Source organism: Microtus oregoni, unplaced genomic scaffold, assembly GCF_018167655.1.
Source record: "Microtus oregoni isolate MIOR12 unplaced genomic scaffold, Mior012 000018F_ref0000195, whole genome shotgun sequence".
Lineage (NCBI taxonomy): Eukaryota > Metazoa > Chordata > Mammalia > Rodentia > Cricetidae > Microtus > Microtus oregoni.
Genome location: NW_024543077.1, coordinates 39,686,906 through 39,707,157, shown reverse-complemented (window position 1 = coordinate 39,707,157; position 20,252 = coordinate 39,686,906). Strand labels below are relative to the sequence as shown.

Below are 20,252 nucleotides of genomic sequence, written 5' to 3'. Positions count from 1 at the left end.
CTCTGGACTCTCCCAGATGTCCCTGTCTCTGGCTATGTTCCCCCTTTTATCGACAATAAACTTTCTCCTCCACCACACCTAGGAGCCGTCATGTGCAGATTTCCTCTTTATTTTTTTCATTCATCTGGTGCCAAAACCTGGGACCAATCATGTTGCCTCTTTTTTCTTTCTTTCTTTTTTTTTTTTATTCAGTATTTAGAGGTAGAGGCCTTTGGGAGATGAGATGATGAGGTCAGAGCCATCATGAATGAATTTAGTTCCTTATTAAGAAAAGGCCAGAGTGAATTAATTCCCCACACCCCAGTGCAAGAATCCAGCTACTGTACACAAGAAAGACAGTGCTCACTAACAAACCAACTGAGCTGGCCATTAACTGCGGTTTCTTTCTTCCAACTATTTATTATTCATGTGCATTGGTGTTTTTGCGTGCATGTATGTCTGTGTGAGGGTGTCAGATCCCTTGGAACTGGAGTCACAGACAGTTGTGAGCTGCCATGTGTGTGCTGGGAATTGAACCCAGGTCCCTTGGAAGAGCAGCGCATACTCTTTAACTGCTGAGCCATCTCTCCGGCTCCCTTAAGTTTCTAATGATTCCATTTTACCACTTGAGTTTTATTAGAAATTCTGCCTCATTTAGGATTGCTAATTCTGACTTTAATTGGCTTGAGGTACTCAAGAAAAGAATACATCTTCTCAATAAACTCTTTAAAATCTTTTTTTTAAAAAAAATATTTATTTTATGTGCATTGGTGTGAAGGTATCAGATCCTGGAACTGGAGTTACAGACAGTTGTTAGCGGTCATGTGAGTGCTGGGAATTGAACCTGGGTCCTCTGGAAGAACAGCCAGTGCTCCTAACTCCTGGGCTACCTCTCCAGTCCCCTAAAATCTTTTTTAAAATGATTTTTTTTTTAACGTGTAGGTATTCTGCTGACATATATGTCTGTGGATGCTTGGAGCCCAGAGAGGCCAGCAGAGGATGTCAAACCTCCTGGGACTGAAGTCGCAGGTTGTGAGCAACCACGGGGTGCCGGGACTCAAACCCAGGTCCTCTGAAGAGCAGCCAAGGATCTTAACTGCTAGGCCATCTCTCCAGTTTCTTCTTCTTCCTCTTTTTTTGGTTTTTCAAGACAGGGTTTCTCTGTAGCTTTGGAGCCTGTCCTAGAACTAGCTCTTGTAGACCAGGCTGGCCTCGAACTCACAGAGATCCACCTGCCTCTGCTTCCCGAGTGCTGGGATTAAAGACGTGCGCCACCACCACCCGGCCAGTTTTTTGTTTTTTTATTGGTGGTGGTGGTGGTGGGGTTCTGCGCCTCTGTTATCTAAGCCCCAATGGACAGCTCCACACCTACGCACACGCAGGCTCAGTGGATTCAGTAGGTAACTCTTGGAATACATTTGTTAAGTTGAATTAGGAGGCTGCATGCAGAATGCACTGCTGCTGGTCCCCCAACACCCACCATTCCAAACAAAGTCCAATACACACACGTGCGTGGACACATGCATATTTATTTATTTATTGTGACAGCCTCACTATGTAGCTTAAGCTGACTTTGAATTCATGATCCTCCTGCCTCAGCTTTCCAAGAGCTGGAATTACAGGTACATACATTACATTTTTCTTTCCAACTTTATTTAAGCATTACAAGACAAAACAAAGTTTTTCTTTACTTAACTAAGCCATTCTTTCTTAACTTAACTAAGCCAAGGACGCTAGAGAGAGAAGTCAGGAGATAAGCCCAGGTGCTGCCTTCAGTGATGCTTCTTATCACCATTCGGGGAGGCCAAGAAGTACTCAGCCCCTGCCGCGACCACAAAGGCAGCAAACCCCCACTTGAACCCTTTGAACAGCACACTCATGAAGGAGACGTTCTCTGTGAAGCCGCCCATGTATCGCCAGGCCTCATTGCTGGAAGAGAGGAGAAAAATGACAATCGTGCAATTCTCCGAGCCAAAATACTGAAATGCTACATTAGTATCTTTTGGGTTTTTTTGGTTTTGTTTTGTTTTTGTTTGTTTGTTTTGAGACAGAGTCTCATTGTGCAGCCCTGGCTTCTTGGAACTCTGTAGGCCAGGCTGGCTTCACAGTGATCTCCCTGCCTCTGTGTCCCAAGTGCTGGGATTAAAGGCGTGAGCCACTGTGCCCAGCATTGTTTTTTATTTTTATTTATTTTTATTTATTTTTATTTTTTTTTGATTTTTCGAGACAGGGTTTCTCCGTAGCTTTTGGTTCCTGTCCTGGAACTAGCTCTTGTAGACCAGACTGGCCTCGAACTCACAGAGATCCACCTGCCTCTGCCTCCCGAGTGCTGGGATTAAAGGCGTGAGCCACCACCGCCCGGCCCAGCATTGTTTTTTAAACAGGATCTCTCTATACAGGCCAAGCTGTGGCAATCCTGCTCCAGTCTCCTGAGCTGTAAAGCTCCAGGCACGCACCACCACACCTGCTCCAAAGCTAGACTACTTAATAATGTAAGTCATAGTGGGAATATTTCTGGGCAGAGTAGAATTAAGAATATATGACCAAGTTTCACATATAAAATATGAAGTTGACCTTCTGTTCAAAGTTGACTACTACCTACCCAACATTATTGTCATAAATATTAGGCATGCCGATGTCTAATCTATTTTGGCACAGAAGGATGCGCAGCTGGCATTATCACTCAAGGGCTCACAGCCGTTCCCTGTCGTACAGCCTGAGCTTCAGGAGACTGAGCTCCTGCTCTGACTACTCTGAACAGAAAGCCAAGAGCTACAGGAAGAAATGTCTTCTTGTATAGATAACCTACATTAGCAGGGGACGTGGGGGGGGGGGACGCCTTATAGAGGACAAAAAAATCTGCCTCACTAGAAAATATGGAAACAAATCAAACTAGTTTAGATGCCAGAATTACACAAAGACGTTAGAAGTAGCTCTGGCTGTGGAGCTCAGGAACTAGATCAGGCTGGCCTGGAACTTGCAGAAATCCACCTGCCTGAGTGCCGGGATTAAAGGCGTGCGCCACCACATTGGGCCTGTTGCATGTTCTGAGCAAAATCTTAGAAGATTAAAACCAGCAATGTACAAAACAAAAATAATTTATCACAAAGAAACAGGGCTCAGCCCAGAAAAGCAATGGTTTAGTATCTGGAAGTTTGTACAGATAACTCAGCACATTAACAGAAAAGAGACGCTCTCAGGAGAGGGGTGTGCTAAGTCCTTCCAGTCCAGCCAGCGAGGAGGCTGAGGTCAGAATGCTGGCTGAACTAGGAGCAGGAACACGCAGGGACAATGGGGCGACTGACTTTACAACAGGAAGGAGAAGCTGGAGTGACAGCCCAGACCTCCAGCCCAGCACTCAGAGGCTGAAAGACACGACTACTCTTCACATCAGCCTGAGGGACTTGGTGAGATCTGCTGCAAAGCCACCAGGGGAAAAAAACAAAACAAAAGAAGTTAAAATTCTTTGGTTTCTTTTTCCATGTTACCCATTGCAATCACGCAAGAATAAAGGGAAGTTTACAGTCTGAGAAAGACAAAGTGATGTTGTCTCTGTAGACAAAATGATCATTATTAAAAGAAAAAATTAAAGGACATAAAAAAAAAAGTTCATGCCGGGTGGTGGTGGCGCACGCCTTTAATCTCAGCACTCGGGAGGCAGAGGCAGGCGGATCTCTGTGAGTTCGAGACCAGCCTGGTCTACAAGAGCTAGTTCCAGGACAGGCTCCAAAACCCCAGAGAAACCCTGTCTCGAAAAACCAAAAAAAAAAAAAAAAAAAGTTTACTAGGCCAGGACAGGCACCAAAGCTACAGAGAAACCCTGTCTCAAAAAAAACAAACAAACAAAAAAAAAGTTTACTAGGGCAAAAATTTAGCTAAATAATAAATGGGATATAAAGTCAGTATGTGAAAATTAATTACAATCTTAATTGTCAATAACAGAGCTACAAATAGTGATTTAAAATACCACCTATGATAGTACCAGAAATATAAATAAATTCAACAAAATGTTCAGGATATGTATAAAAAGTAAGGAAATAATGCTTGAAAATTCAAAAAGTCATAAATCCCATGTGTTCTAAAAGATTCATCATTATAAAGGCATAAATTACCTCAAGACTGATGTGAGTTCAATAGACACATGGAAAAGATTCACACTGTAAGTTTTATGAAATAGGAAGATCCCAACTAAAGCTAAGAAGCCATTTTTCGCTGGGCACTTGGGGAGGCAGAGACAGGTGGGTCTCTGTGAGTTCAAGGCCAGCCTGGTGTACAGAGTTCTAAGAGACAGAGACAGGGCTACACAGAGAAATCCAGTCTCAAAAGAAAAAACAAAAACAGAGCCATTTCCCCCAGGACCCACAGGGTGGAAGGAGGGGCCTCCGCTGAGTCGTTTCTACCAGCAGGTTCCAAGCGCTCTGGCAGATGCACACCAGTCTTCCCGTCCCGGTACCCAGAGCAAGAAGGACACGCCTAGACTCATCTTACCGAGCCCACGGGTCCCTCAGCCCCCGGGAAGCCAGCTTCTTCTGCACTGTCTCTAGCGGTGTCCCTTCTGTTTTCCACTGTGTGTGATCTGGAAGGACCAGTTTATCGTGACCATGCCCATGCCCGTGCCCGTGCTCGTGTCCATGCCCAGCAGCCATGTCTACGGGAAAAAGGAAAAGAAGGGAGAGAGAGAGCCAAAGTTGATGAGGATGTGTCAAGTGAAATGCTTTTAAAAAGATAAATACCTGACAATTCTGAGTAGAGAGCTTTTATAAAAATATACTAGGATTACTTGGGAGGAAGTGGCAAGTGGTGTACTGTATTTCCAGGCCAGAAAATCAACCAAAAAAAGTGTACTATTACGTACTTAGTGTATGCTCACAGCTAGGAAATACATACACAATATATGGAACTGAAAACAGTGAGTAGCCCTACCACTCAGATACCCACTCACTACATATGCTAACAGTAACACTTCCGTAGTCTTCACGTGCCCGGCACATGGGACTTTATAGGCAGTAACTGTACTGCTTCTAAAACAACTTTGAATTTAAATTAAAAATACAGATTTCTCCCCCTGCCTTCCCAGACCTGGTGACTCACAAATTTAATCCCAGCACTTGGGAGGCAGAGGCAAGCAGATCTCTGAGTTCTTCCAGGCCAGCCTGGTCTATAGTGAATTTCAGGACCGTCAGGGCTTTGTGTAGAGAGACTCTGTCTCACAAAAACAAACAAACAAACCCAACCAAAACAAAATAAAAATAACCAAACACTTTTTATAGATGAAGACAATGAGACTCTAAGCAGTAAGTCAATGCTATAACTAGTCTCTCTCTCTCTCTCTCTCTGTCATCCATTTTTCAAGATGTGATTTCTCTGGAGAGCTCTGGCTTTTGTCCTGAAGCCAGGCTGGCCTTGAAGTTCCAGCGACCTACCTGCCTGCTCTGCCTCTGGAGTGTTGGGGTTACTGTTATTTCAAAATAGCCATAAATTAAACAAGAAAATCTCAAATGTTCGAAGGAAGAGTTTAAAACCATCTTTTTTTGAATCACTAATAGCTATAAAATGCAAGAAAATCCCTGAAGCTTTCTGGACTTCTATTGCCTCACATAACAAGGATAAAAATCTACCTTCCAAGATTGGGAAATGCGGAGAACACACTGTAGTGTGCCTTCCATTTTCACATCCAAGTGGTGAGACTATGACTGAGCACTACTGTTCTGGAAAAACTGTCATGACCCAGAAAATTGGGACATTTGCTGGGTGTGCGGGCACCCGCCATCAATCCTTGCACTCGGGAGGCAGAGGCAGGTGAATTTCTTGAGTTCCAGGCCAGCCTGGAAAATCAAAACGTAAACAAACAACAAAAAGAACATTTGGATACCTATGGCCACCAATTCCTCTCCTGGATCTGTGCTGTCTTGTTAGGTAGCCACTAACCTCTGGAATGTGGTTATGCAGCTAAGAAACCTGGAATTTTAACTTTTTAAAAAGACCTTATTTGTGTGGTGTGTGTGTGTGTGTGTGTGTGTGAGAGAGAGAGAGAGAGAGAGAGAGAGAGAGAGAGAGAGAGAGAGAGAGACATGCATGCATGGGAGGGAGGCCAGAGAAGGTATTGCATCCCCTAAATCTGAATAATAGGTGGTCATGAGCTGTCTGGTGTGGGTACTAGGAACTAAACTCAGGTCCCCTGGGAGAGGACCAAGTACCAAAGCAAATTCAATTATAAGAAAATACTAAAGTGTCTTTGGAATTATCTGGTGTATGAATATACTTTTCAACCTTATAAAATACAAGCACAGACCAAGTATATACATTTATGTAAATAATATGGATATACTGTATACATAACGTACAAAAAATTTTAAGACAGTATGAAATGTAGAACAGTTCAGTAATAATACAGAGTGTATATATATATGTGTGTCCGCGTGTGTGAATATATATATATATCCCCAAGACAGGGTTTTGCTGTGTAGCCCTGGCTGTACTGGAACTCGATCTGTAGACCAGGCTGGTGTTGAACTCAGAAATCCACCTGCCCCTGCCTCCCAAGAGCTACGATTAAAGGCGTGTGCTACCATGGTTGGCTTCAGACTATATCTTTAAATGAGACTACATTTAATATATTAGATGACTTTTGTCTTACTTTTAGCATCTACTAGAAAATTTAATACTACATGCATGGCTTCCATTACGTTCCTATTGGACATTGCTACTTGAGAGAAATTTCTGTATGTATATGACAAGGAATATGTTTTATCAGACTTTTTTCAGAACGAAGCACACATAACTTTATCAATGGGGTAGGCGCCACCCCATCTTACAGGAACACTGTTTTATTTACTTGAGACAGTCTTACCTAACTCTGTCTGACCACAAACTTGATATGTATTCAGGGATGACTTTGAACTCTCAATTCTTCTGTCTCTATTTCTCCCAAGTGCTACAAGTGCAGACTTGTGCATATGCCTGGCTCCTACTTTCAAAGGAATCTTTATTTAAAGCCTCATTGATTTGTGTGTGCACACGTCCATATAAAGGTCAGAGGACACCTTAAAGGAACCACATCACGGGAAAGGTGAGTTACACTGCACTGAGCACTCAACAGCGGGAAATCATTTCCCTTGCAGGACCGCTCATTTAAGGACAGTAAAGAAATAAACTCAACAAAGACCGAACGTGTAATTATGGAAAACTGAAACGCTACCTGCTTATGTCAGAAGCCAACTTAGAAGTTAGGTGATGATCAACCTCCACCCAAGGTGGCTTGTTCTAATAAAGGACGTGTTGGTTTACTTTCCCTACGGGATGCTTCTTCCACTCCGTGTAATTTCACAGGGCTTTCAGGTATAGAACTGAAATTTCCCTCATCCAAATACTGAGATGACCATAAAAATATAAGAAAAGCCGAATGAAATGCTATTACTTTGGCAGCCAATCCTTTACCGTAGGAATATGCAATGGACGTGATTTTGTGAGGCATCTGGTGGAATTTTTCTAGGTTAAGCATTTTCGGATCGGGTACTGTTCTTTACCCCGCAAAAAAGCCAGGAGGCGAGGAGGAAACTGCGGGTGACAGCGGCGGGAGTGGAGGTCGGGGTGTCTGGGGTTGAAGCGCTATAATAACCATCGGGGCCTCCTCCATCCGCCTCCGCTCAGCTCGGGCGCACTCGGCCGCAGCGCTCCCCTCCTCCCGGTCCCTCTCATCACTTCTGCACTCCCCCTGGACCCAGTTTGGATAATTCCTAACCCAGAGGTCGCCCACCAGCTCCCTAAATTACCTGACAGCAATCTGACCTCTCAGGACACTCACTATTCAACCTTCCAGACGGAGCCAACCGGAAACGGACGTTGTCGACGGGCGTTCCTCACCGCAGGAAAGCGGAGGAGTCGATAAGCGTTCCGACCCCGGCGCAAGGCTCCCAGACGAGGGAGAAAGACGACGGCGTAAGAAAAACTGGACATCGAGACCGTTTGCCACACTCCGCTGCCAGCATCCGACTGAGCTCGGGGACTCTGAGGAGACGGGTAAAAAAAGCGCGTTTTCCTTGTTCCCGGACGGACTCTTTTAGGCGGCGCACCGGAGGGCGGGCCGATGCGGCGGCGCGGCCAATGGGAGCGGCTGTTATTGAGCGCGCCGGCCCACTCAATGAGAGGGCCGGTTGTTATGCTGCAGTTGGCAGGCTGCTGCGGGAGGCGGTGGCGGTGGGAAGCCCGAGGCTGCTGCGGGGTGACAGGTAGGTGGGGGACCCGCACGGTGCCGGAGGAGGAGGTGTCAAACCCGGCTGCGGTCGCGGGAGCCGGCGGGGGGGGCGGATCCCGAGCCCTGCACACCCGGTAGCCAGCCTGGGAGGGTCGTGAGGAGGAGGCGGCTTGGGGCTCAGTGCGTGTCGTGGGGGCGACTTGGGGGGCCTAGAGAGGGCGACGAGGGTGTGGGTGGGGAAGGAGGCAGGAGCAGGGCGCGGGCGGTGAGGGCTGAAGGGATTTCTTGCAGGAAGCCTCAGGCTAGAGAAGGACGCGGCGTTTGCAGACACCTGAGTGAAATTCTCGGGGTTGTTGTCAGGGTGCGGAGGAGGAAGAGGTTTCTTGGTGGTCGGAGCTAGAAACTAGCGGCTGGTACATTATGTAACCCCTGGCAGTTATTTTTTTTCTCCCCCCCGAACAACTCGACCCAGCGTCATGGAAGAGGAGCTCTTGCAAGCCGTTGATAGACGTGATCACTTTCTTGTTGTCGCTGGCTCCCGTGTTTTCCTACCCAGGCAGGCTCTGGAGGAGGAGGACAGCGTGAAGGCAGAGTAGTCACGAAGCGCTTATCCCAAATAAGGACTTGGCTTGAGACAAGACAAGACACGACGTTTAAGCTCGAGATGGGCGAAATGTTTTGTAGTACACGCATTGGCTGCTTTGCAGCGCAGGAACGGATAGAGTGTTTAACCTCCAGCAAAGTGGAGAGCCTTCTAAATCCAGAGAGGAAGGTAAACTCAGATTAGAAAACGGACAGTAAGTTAGTTGGTCGACAACTTGCCCCCAATATATGGACACTAAGGATGGTGAAAATAAGACGGTACTCTAAACAGGGGAGAGCCACCTTTTGAGTGATTTGCTTCGTTAAGTCTGAGGAACTAGTTGTGAGTTGTAAATTCACGGTCTGAATGGTGGGATACAGTACCCAAACAAACTCCCGTCTCAGCGTATGTTGTGGAAGAGCTTTTGCTTGTATAGCTCATTGGAAAACTCCTCTAAGACTGGGATACAATTTTAAAAGCAGCGCTATAAATTGCTGAAGGGTAGGCTCTTGACATGCTGCCTTCAAGTCAGAAGATGAGGATTAACGTAGTATCGGGAAGTGTCTCTTTCTGGGCTTGTTTTTGAACTATATGTTAGGACAACTTTCTAAGATCTGATTTTTTTTTCCTACTCTTGGTCATTTGTGTTCGTACATATAAAATTAGATTTTTTGTTTTTTCTCTCTCAGAATATCTTCTGAAACGAAATGGTTGATTAGGATTTGTTTTGAAATGTCCAGTGAACTGAGGTATTTGTTAGCGCCTTAAATACAGTTTTAAAATGATGCTGGTGTTTCATTCCTCGTCTTATCTTTTTACAAGAATGATGTTACCTTAGCCCTGAAGAAGACATATTTTTGCCTTAGGTGAAATACTCTCGTGCTTTCCATACCTGTGAACAAATTTTTGTCTTTAGGTGGGTTGATTTAAGAGAGTGTGTGTGTGTCTCTGTTTCTCTTATGTAACCAGCCTCCTCTAGCTATCTAAGAGAACTAATGGCTGATTTCTAGTGGCCAGTAGGTGTCATTGTAGACTGCCGTAAATCGAACAGGCAGTAGGGAATTACCAAATAGTTTAAAAAACACTATCCCAAATTATCATTTACTAGAATCTGGACGGTTATAAATCATAGAGATTTTGTTTTCTGAAATATTTCCATGTCAAAGCCATTGGTAAATAAATTGAAACATTGGTTGTAAGGAAATATTAGTGCTTGCTTCAAAATGGATCTTGAAAAAATTGTTTTTTTTAATCCCCCCCCCCCAGTCTCACTCTGTAGACTAGGCTGGCCTTGAACTCACAGAGATCCATCCACCTCTGCCTTCCAAGTACAGGGGTTAAAGACGTGCGCCACCACAGCCAGGCCCACAAGCTGTCCTAGTGGATAGTATAGGTTTGTTTCATTGTTAGTACACAGCTTTGACATCTTGTAGTGTATGAAGTTCGAGAATAATCTTCAGCCTGACCGAGAGTTATTATAGAAAAGCACTACATAATTAAAAACTAAATAATATGATAAAATATGGGTGGAAGTTTCAACCCAGTTGTATTGTCAACGCAACAAAACAGTATTTTGCTGTTCTTTTAATGCCAGGACAACAGCATTGTTTCCTCTACCTCTTTACCTGGCTAGTAGACCACTTCCTTTTCCCATGACAGGAACGGAATACTTCTCGGTGTCTAAAATGTCAAATCTGTGAAAACGGTTTACACTGACTGTTGATACAGTCCTTTGCTGTGCAGCCATCTGATGAGCCCCCTGTCTAGCTCTGTTCCTATGCTCGCTATGAATACAGTGCTTCCAAAAAGGAGGGAGGCTTAGGGACTGGTGAGCTGGCCAGGCAGGTATAGCCCCTGCCATGCAGGCGTGAGGACTAGAGTTTGGGTCTCCAGGACCCACATAAATGCCACATGGGCATTGGTGGCCAGTTTATAATTCCGGCACTTGGGGGGCAGAGACGGAATCCCCAGTGCAGCTGGCAAGCTGGACTAGTCAGACTGGCATGCTCTGGGCTCAGCTGAGCATGCTGCAGTGCACATGAAGTGGAGCGTGGATGAAGAAGCCGCTGGCGTCACTCTCTGCCTTCACATGCGCTCTCATGCACATATGTGCGCCCACACATCGCATACATGCACACAGCACACACACAGGAGTTGGACCTACTTTGAGAATCCTCTATGAAGATGGCGATATCTCAAAATATCCAGGAGGTTTTTTTAGTTTTTAAAAAAGGGGACACGCATATGTTGTATCTGCGCTTCCCTTTAGAGTCTTAGTGCAGGGAGGGGATGAAGGAAGGAGATGACTGATTTGGTTTATATCTGGCCTTTACTTTAGAGTCTGATCCAATCCAGCTTCTGTCACACAGCGCTGTGAACCAGTAACAGCAGTGTTAACTGTGAGCCAGCTGCCAAATCTGCCAGCATTTTATAGTCAATAAACTGTTTCCATTTCATGTCATAGCTAGGGCAGCTTTTCTAGCCAGAAGTTGAAGTTGCCAAAACAAAGGATGTGCTGAACGTTTTGGGCTGAGTTGGTTTTCACTTGGCACGTCACTGCTTTCCATAATCCAAGCCATTTTCTTTCACAAGTTGGCCCTATACGAATTAGTTTGCACAGATGCCTCCTCACCTTGTTTCCTGATGTGTCAGACAGCTGTACTGTCCTTGAGTTAAGCTAAAATTGAGAAATAACGTGCTGGTGGCAGTGCAGCCTTTAATCCAGGCCCTGGGAGGCGGCAGCAGCAGGTGGATTGAGTTTAGAGGCCAGCCTGGTCTACAGTGCGAGTTCTGGGACAGCCACGGCTGCACAGAGAAACCTAAAAAAAAAGTAAACTTAATTTAAAAAAGAATTGCAAGTTTACTTGATTAAACAGTTTTCAGTGAAACTTTGATGTAATATGTAGATTGATATATGAACAGGTGTTTGCTCAATAATAGGTAGTAAACGTAAAATTACAAATCTTTTGACCTTAACATGGGTTAAGTTTAGAAATTCATGGACTTTAGACCTAATGTTTAGGGGTTTGGCTGTTTGGAGACAAGTATGAAAAGAAGGAGTAAATGGGAAGGAGTATAAATTAGATGTGTAATATATAAAGTGGTATGGTTTAAGTGTTCATAAAATTATAATAATTTTTAGATTTGAGGATTAACTGCCAAACAAAATAACAGTCACAGAATATGGTAAAGGGCGCTGACACTGGCTGGTGAAGATGGGTCACCAAATAGTCATTTTGTTGCAGAGTAACTGTAGCCTTCAAAAAATTTAAATGTTAATTTATCATATATCACATGGCTTTCTTTTTCCTTTTTTTGAGACAAGTATTGCTGTGTGGCTCTGGCTAGTTATGAATTCATAAACGTCTTCCTCTCTCCAAGGTGCTGGGCTCACGGGTGGCACTAACCACCTGGCTGTATTTTTCTCTTTTATCATCTTTTTAATGTACTGAAGCTAGAATCCTGATGGTATCTTTTTCGCTGTTTGCTTTTGCTCTGGGGTATTTTGAGATGGGGATCCACTAGTAATCCAAGTCGGATGATTTGCCTCTGCCTTCTGAATGGTGAGATTGCAAGCGTGCTTCATCCCTGGGAGGTCTTAAACCAGACATGGTAGTGTACACCTGTGATCCCAGAGCTTAACTGTATAGCAAGTCTGAGGTCTCAAACACAAAAGACAAAACAACGGAGATTTTGTTTACATATTTCTTATCTAAGTAGTCCTTGGTTCTTGGAAAAACGATTTGTTATTGTGTATGCACGCATGCTTTTGTGGGAATGCATGTGTGATCAGAGGACAACTTTGAGGTTCTCGTGTTCCCCTGTGGGTTTTGGGGGATCAAACTCAGACTTGCTCGACAAGCACTTTTTACCCTGTGAGCCATCTCATCTCTGAGCTAGATATCCTTGGTTCTAGTGGCTTTTTATTTTTATCATTTACTTAGTTTTGTTTTGAGTCAGGATCTCCTGTCCTGAATACTGGCCTTGAACTCCTGATACTGCCTCAGGAACTGGAATTGCTGCTACGCGCCATCAAACCCAACTACTTTATCTTTTTTGAAAAGTATTTCATTAGCCAGACGGTAGTGGGACACACCTTTCATCCCAGCACTTGGAAGGCAGAGGCAGGAGGATCTCTGTGAGTTCAAACCAGCCTGGTCTACAGAGTAAGTTCCAGGACAGCCAGGGCTACATAGAGAAACCCTGTCTCCTTATCTCAAAAAACAAGCAAACAAAAAGGTGCTTCATTTATTTAGTGTGTATGTGTGTGTTTGCATGTGAGGCTCACATGTGTGGAGCTCAGAGGCCACTTCTTAACATGTGGGTTCTGAGGATTTTTAGTTTGTCAGACTTAGAGGTCAGCAGCACCTTTACCCACTGAGCCATCTCACCCGCCTCATTTGTATTTCGGTTGGCACATAGTTACAGACACTTATGGGGTACTATATGGTGTTTTACTATGTACATACATTGGATAGCATACATTATGTAACGTTCAAATCAGGGTGACCTTTCTCAGCTCCTCCATTGTTTATCTTTTGTGTGTATGTGGTGAGAAGATTCACACCTGAGTTGCTTTGAGATAGAGGTGACTGCGGTTCTCTGTGCTCCTCCCACTACAGCAGAGCACCAGAGTTTGTACCCTAACTCTGCTGACAGCACCCATCAGGTAACCTCTGGTGACCACTGCTTCATTCTGTCTCTGTAGAAGAGCGAGGACATGTGATAGCTGTCTTTCTGTAACTAACATTTAACATAATGTACAGTAGGTCTATCCATGTTGTCAAAATTTCATCCTTTAACTCAATACTCTATTATGTATTTGACCCATTTTCTTTGTTCATTCAGCAGTTGGTAGAAATTAAGCTGATTTTATTTTTTTGGCTTTTGTGAATAGTACACGGGAAACCAGTGTCTCTCAATACAGATTTCCATTCCCTTGGAATGGAATTCCCATTCCAGTACAGCTGATCTTTGTATCTTATAATGTTGTATGATGTAATCTTTTGTGTGGGTCTGTGGAGTAAGCCTCAGAGTGGCCAGGTTATTTTCCATTCCAGAGGCTAGGGATGTAGTTTGGTAGTAGAGCATTAGCGTGTTCACTATGCAAACAGTGTGAACAAAAGACAAATCCGTAAGTGACATCACCCTCGAGCTTTGCTAAGACATCAAATAAAAATTTAAAGTCATTGGGCGGGCACAATGGCTCAGTGGTAAAGGCTTTCACCTCCAAGCCTGTTGATCTGAGCCCAGTCCCCAGCACCCACATCAGCGTGGACGGAGAGGAGCAGATACACGGTGGCATGTGTGCCATGCACCATGCACATGCCACACACAAATAGATCGTTGTAGAAATGGCTTCAGATGCACGTGCAAAAGACAGAGTGGAAAGCATGAAGGATTTGCTCAAGATTTTTATGAATTATAGAAATGGGATAGTGAGAATCAGCCTTAATTTCTGCTATAAATCTGAGTCAATTTCTCTCCTTTTCAAGAAGAATTAGTACAACTTTTGAACATCTTCTTTTCAATAAAATGTTTTATTTCCTAATTCTGATTTTCTTGCAGTTTGTTCTTCTGGTAACAGTTTTGTTACTGTTCTGCACTGTAACCTGTGGTGTTGACAAGAGACTGCAGTGCTGTAGCAAAGTGGTTGTCAGTGCTCTGGACGCCTTCCCCATGCAGCTGCATTGTGGCTGTGCTGTGCCCCTAGTGAGCCAAGGCTCTTCAGTCAGTCTTGCTCCCTCCTCGCTCGCCCCTTCCGCACAGCAGAGATATCTGCCTCCTTGTCTGCATTACCTTGAGGGACCTCTAAAGTGGCTGGAGAACCACAAGTTTGTTGCTAAAGTCACTTTCTTCCTTACAGTTGGGAATTGTATTTTGATTGCTAAAAACAGATAAATAACCTCTGCCTAGCCAGGTGTGGTGGCGCACACCTTTAATCCCAGGACTCGGGAGGCAGAGGCCAGCGAATCTCTGAGTTCAAGGACAGCCTGGTCTACAGCCACAGCTACACAGAGAAACCCTGTCTTGAAAAAAAAATCACTTCTTTATTTAAATTCTTAAGAATCAGAAGTAAATAGTGTAGGGCTGACGCACCTCAGAGCTGTCAGGGGCCCAGGCTCCTCATTTCCCCTTTGTCCTCCTTAGTTTGTGTTTTCCATTCTCAAGGTCCCCCAGTGACACCAGCTGACCAGTTCTAGGCAGAAGAAAGAAAAGCAGCACTCCTTCATCTTTTAGGAAACATCTTCAGAAACCCTATGCAGGAGTTGTTTGATTTATAGCAAGTGAAACTGGGTCTTTTGTTACACATAATTGCAAATAAAGCTGGAAAATGGCCATTGCCCAGCATGTGTAGACTCGATCTGTGGGCTTGGGGACAGGGCTCTGTGCCGTCTGTAAACTAGTAATCCTTTTCACACTTGCTGCTTCTCCTCTGCTGTGTCGGGTCACTGCCTGCCATTGAGCCGTTCATTCGCTATGAGCTGAAGAGCTAGAGATGCGAATCCTACAGAGAAGGTGCTCTGCTCCAGAGAAGCTGGGGTTTAATCTAGAGATGCGAATCCTACAGAGAAACTGGAGTTTAATCTAGAGATGCGAATCCTACAGAGAAGGTGCTCTGCTCCAGAGAAGCTGGGGTTTAATCTAGAGATGTGAATCCTACTGAGAAGGTGTTCTGCTCCAGAGAAGCTGGGGTTTAATCTAGAGATGCGAATCCTACAGAGAACGTGTTCTGCTCCAGAGAAGCTGGGGTTTAATCTAGAGATGCAAATCCTACAGAGAAGGTGTTCTCCTCCAGAGAAGCTGGAGTTTAATCTAGAGATGCAAATCCTACAGAGAATGTGCTTTGCTCCAGAGAAGCTAGGGTTTAATCTAGAGATGCGAATCCTACAGAGAAGGTGTTCTGCTCCAGAGAAGCTGGGGCTTAATCTAGAGATGCGAATCCTACAGAGAACGTGTTCTCCTCCAGAGAAGCTGGAGTTTAATCTAGAGATGCAAATCCTACAGAGAAGGTGTTCTGCTCCAGAGAAGCTGGAGTTTAATCTAGAGATGCGAATCCTACAGAGGACGTGCTCTGCTCCAGAGAAGCTGGAGTTTAATCTAGAGATGCAAATCCTACAGAGAAGCTGGAGTTTAATCTAGAGATGCGAATCCTACAGAGAAGGTGCTCTGCTCCAGAGAAGCTGGGGTTTAATCTAGAGATGCGAATCCTACAGAGAAGCTGGAGTTTAATCTAGAGATGCGAATCCTACAGAGAACGTGCTCTGCTCCAGAGAAGCTGGGGTTTAATAGTAGGATTTATAAACTTTTTTGTTTTTGTGTTTTGCTTTGTTTTTTGAAACACAGTTTCTCTGTAGCTTTAGAGCCTGTCCTGGAATTCACTCTGTAGACCAGGCTGGCCTCGAACTCACAGAGATCTGACTGCCTCTGCCTCCCGAGTGCTGGGGTTAAAGTCGTGCGCCTCCATCACCTGACAGGATGAGTTTCTGACAAGAAGGTTACTGAGTTTTAAGATCTATTGGGAATGGCTATCACTATGCCTTTGTCTACCACATCAGTTTTTACAAGGTGTAAGAGGGAGAGGAGGAGGAGACCTTTTGGAGGGGTATTAGTAAATGGAGTGCAAAGAGCTTTCCCATGTTCTAAGGCAGAAGAAAAAGGCTGTTCCCAAACCCAAGAGGAAGGGGTCCTAAGAGTCACTCTCATGTATTTTATGTGCCACCAACGTTTGTCCTCTGATTTGAGACCCACGTCAGCTGCTCTTAGATGCCCCTTTCCTGAAGAATGTGTACTGATGCACCACCTGGTATAAGTATCCTCGTTCCAGGAGGCTCAAGAGATGGCTTCAGCACATAGTTCATCTCTGAGGTGTGTTTGTCAGTGTTATCCAGAAGAACCGCCAAGAAAGGATGCTTGCGTATCATATGAGATTGGTTAGAAGGCTCATATGACGAGTTAACCCGTCTCAAAACTGCAAGGTAGTTGGTAAGCAGCACAATAGAGTTAGTGGTGTAGCTCCTTTCTGTGTCCAGATGCTTGGAAGCCAGAGGTGATGTAGTTAGCCTACCCCAGGAAGGGCAGAGGTTTGGTCCTAGGGAAGGCATGCGTGGGCAGGAAGAGTCCTCCTGCTTGGAAGGGTTAGCACTGTTCTGTTTGGGCCTTCGGCAGATTGTGTGACCCCCACCCCAGTAAAGGGAATCTGTGTCTGTCAGTCTGCAGATAGTTGACTGTCATCCATAATATCCTCAAATAGCACCTAGGGTGATGTTTATCTAAATACATAGGTAAATGAGATAAGAGATATTTTTATCCAGGGTGGAACACAAATATATCATAAACAGTAATGAATATAAACAATGATATTTTAATGTCTCTAATAACTATTAACTTGACAATGAAAATAGCTGTAAATTCTATTCACAAATCACAAAATCTTTGTGCCCGCATGTACATTCGTAATCTAGTGAGAGTGTAAGTCCTAGTTATAGACTAATAAAGGACTTAGAACTTTGTTCTTTTTGAAGCGTTATGTTCGCATCCCTGGCCTAGGTTGACAGCCTGTTGGGGTGGGAGGGGAAGGCTGCTTCAATGGAGGGAAAAGCGTGTGAGAGTTAAGAGCTGGAGTTAGCACATAGTTCGGGGTATCGCCAAGAGGAGAGCAGCTGAAGACAGTAATGCTTGGAGAAGTGAGACAGCCTGGGTTCTCATGGACGTGCAGATCAGTATGGGTGATGGAGTGCTGAGTGTGGGGTGCATGCCTGTCGTTCCTGCACTCGATCCACTCCGCTTAGGCTGTGTGTGGGGTTCGTGCCTGTTGTTCCTGCAGTCAGTCCTCTTAGGCTGCATGTGGGGGGCATGCATGTGGGGTGCATGCCTGTCGTTCCTGCACTCAGGCCAGAGGATTGATTACAAGTTCAGTGCCAGCCTGGCTTGCCTAATAAGACCTGTTTCCAGAAAGAGGGAAGAGGGAAGGAAAGAAGGGTTGGAACTCAGTGTTTAATTTATGTCTCAATCCCTGCTAACAGGGCCATTTGTTCTAAGTCTAGTGAGCAAGCACTAATTCAAAAAACCACTTAGCCAAGCCATTATATCCATAACTGGTCCCCTCTCTTTTAGGTATTTTTATATCTTAGACGTCACGTAAAGCTGAGCCTACTGAGGTATTTCCCTTTCCGTCTCCTAGCGGGATGCTTCTTTGTTGTAGAAATGCCAGCTTATTATATGAAACCACATGGAAACCAAAATCAATTTTTTTTCCTTTCTTTGTGTTGTAGGGAATTTTACAAGGCCACAGAATAAGGTGGAGGTGACATTTTGTAAGAGTAAAAGCCCTAGATCTAGAACCATTTCTTTCCTCTTACTTGGCTTTTGTGGCCTGCTGCAGTCTCATTGTATAACTGCTCCAGTCAAAGTTAGCAGCAATGTGGCCACAGTAGTTACAGACAATCTTCAGAGAGTACCTGGGCTCTGTTTGTCCTTTAAAGAAAAAGGTGTATTTATTGCCTTGTAAAATCTCTGTGACCTTACAAATTTGGGTGATACAGCAAGCTGTCTTCACGTGGTGGTCGGCAGAGCATCCCTCGGACTCTATCAGGGATGCTACGGGAAGGAGCGGGTATGCTAGACACTGCTTTCTGTCGTGAAATGGTTTGTGGAACTCGTTTTGACTTTTCGATTCCAAGAGGTCATTAAGCCAGGTGGTGGTGGCGCACGCCTTTAATCCCAGCAGATGGATCTCTGTGAGTTCGAGGCCAGCCTGATCTACAGAGTGAGTCCAAGACAATCTCCAAAACTACACAGAGAAAGCCTCTCTCTAAAAATTAAAAAAGTCATTAAGTCATGTCTAACTAGAAGAAGAGAAGTGGAGGTCCTCTCTTGCACAGTGAGGAGGGAAAAGAGCTAAGTGTGTCTGTCACTTCCGTTATTGATGGGACGCTGCCAGCACTTTCGCCTGGGACTTGTGTTCTTGAAGATGGGGTAGATTCCATGGTCACTATGAATCCTTTCTTCCAGGGTACAAAAGCTAGGCAAGGAGCTGGTTCTAGAAAGGAGAACGAGCATCGTCAGAAGGAGCCATAGTTCTTTCTCTTAAAGGGGTCGTTCTCCACCAGGGCAGTTTTGCTCTGAGGGGGTATTTGGAGATATTTGATGGTATTTGGAGATGTCGGACTCACAGAGAATGTGAGCGGCAGCTTGTGGCCTGAGATGCTCTATCATGCACGAACAGAACAGTCTCTCACGTCAGGAATGACCAAACGCAAGTTGTGCCAAGGCTGAGAACCCTTGCTATTCGTCCGATGTTGTGACGTCTACAGGACAGGCCGATAGCTTTATCACTACTTGTCTTCTGTTGTAGACACTTTGAACACCGTTGGCGGGATATAAGGGCAAACACACGACTGCACTGCCACCTTGGTTTGCTGCCTGCTCCTGCCTTGGGCTCATTTAAAACTGGCAGCCTTCTGGGTTACTGGGGGATTTGATGAAGCAGCATACTGATGTGCTTTATGTTATTTCAGGATTTAAGCACGCCTGTCAGATAGTTCTGTCTTACTCTTTCTTTATTGGCACAGAATGCCTGCCATCGTACTGGCCGGAATGTCGGGCAGCTGCTCACACTGTTCTCAGGAGTAAAGAGAGACGAACGGTGGTCAGTTCATTTCCCCTCTTTCGCTCAGTCCTGGACCCTAACTCGTGACTTGACACCTTCCAAATCAGTGTCTTTCTGCTTCAGCTAACCCTTTCTGGGAATTGCCCTCAGACACATGCACAGGGGTATTTGTATGGTGATTCCAAGTCCAGTCAAGCTGGCAGTTCCATTAGCCAGAACTGCTTCTTTCCAAGTGGTAAGGGCTAGCTGAGCCGTTCATTCGAAGGGTGTATTTTGGTATACCCCCAAGAGTATCATTAATATAGAGAACTCTAAGTTATACAGTTCTAATATGTGGTGTAATGTGACTTCTACTTAAGGACCTTGCTGACCAGGTGAAATAAACACGATGTTCTTAGCATAGTCAGTGTGTGTGGTGTCTAGGGTGAGGTCTTCAGTTTGGTAGTGTATGCCTGCACTGTAAGCACTGTTAGAGCAGGCATGCAGGTTTGAGGCCAGCCTAATCTAGGTATTGCAAGACCCTGACTAGGGAGGAAAAACAGTTCTTAGATTCTAGCTTGACAGAGAGTTGATCTCACTACTTACTGATTATTTGACCTCAGGAAATGATTTAATCTCTCAGGGCCTGTTTCCTCATCTGTAAAATTGGGATGGTAACAGTTACATAGGATTACTGTATATAGGTAAATTGTGTAAAATGTCTGAAATAGCCCCAGTATGTTGGCTAGTTTTTTTTTTAGATTTATTTATTATGTATACAGTATTCTGTATGCTGCAGGCCAGAAGATGGCGCCAGATCTTATTACAGATGGTTGTGAGCCATCATGTGGTTGCTGGGAATTGAACTCAGGACCTCTGGAAGAGCAGCCAGTGCTCTCAACCCG

The 20,252-nt window shown here is 44.8% G+C and overlaps 2 protein-coding genes across 6 annotated transcripts in view; one reads left to right on the top strand and one right to left on the bottom strand.

Annotated features, from left to right (window-relative positions):
* Positions 1 to 1,610: 1,610 nt before the first annotated feature.
* LOC121458872 (NADH dehydrogenase [ubiquinone] 1 beta subcomplex subunit 3-like) lies at positions 1,611 to 7,922 on the bottom strand. 4 transcript variants are annotated; one of them, XM_041668213.1, is made up of 3 exons: positions 7,784 to 7,922; positions 4,468 to 4,627; positions 1,611 to 1,908 (listed from the first exon to the last, which is right to left on the bottom strand). In XM_041668213.1, the coding sequence occupies exons 2-3, from the start codon at positions 4,623 to 4,625 to the stop codon at positions 1,752 to 1,754; spliced, it is 315 nt and encodes a 104-aa protein (XP_041524147.1). In that variant the 5' UTR covers positions 4,626 to 4,627; positions 7,784 to 7,922; the 3' UTR covers positions 1,611 to 1,751. The 4 variants fall into 4 exon arrangements, with proteins under 4 accessions (XP_041524147.1, XP_041524148.1, XP_041524146.1 ...); XM_041668214.1 differs by having other exon boundaries at positions 7,768 to 7,904; XM_041668212.1 differs by having other exon boundaries at positions 7,752 to 7,890.
* A 168-nt stretch (positions 7,923 to 8,090) lies between these two features.
* The window catches only part of LOC121458869 (protein FAM126B-like), a 56,841-nt gene continuing 44,679 nt past the window's right edge, over positions 8,091 to 20,252 (top strand). For both annotated transcript variants that reach the window (XM_041668202.1, XM_041668200.1), the window contains exon 1: positions 8,091 to 8,207. The gene's annotated coding sequence lies outside the window, so the exon portion shown is untranslated. The remainder of the gene's footprint in view (positions 8,208 to 20,252) is intronic.

Excerpts from the sequence above, each read along its gene's own strand:
- LOC121458872 (XM_041668213.1), bottom strand. The coding sequence starts at position 4,625 with ATGGCTGCTGGGCATGGACACGAGCACGGGCACGGGCATGGGCATGGT. Across the intron at positions 1,909-4,467 it reads CTGAGGGACCCGTGGGCTCG|CAATGAGGCCTGGCGATACA; the intron begins GTAAGATGAGTC and ends CCTCTCTTCCAG.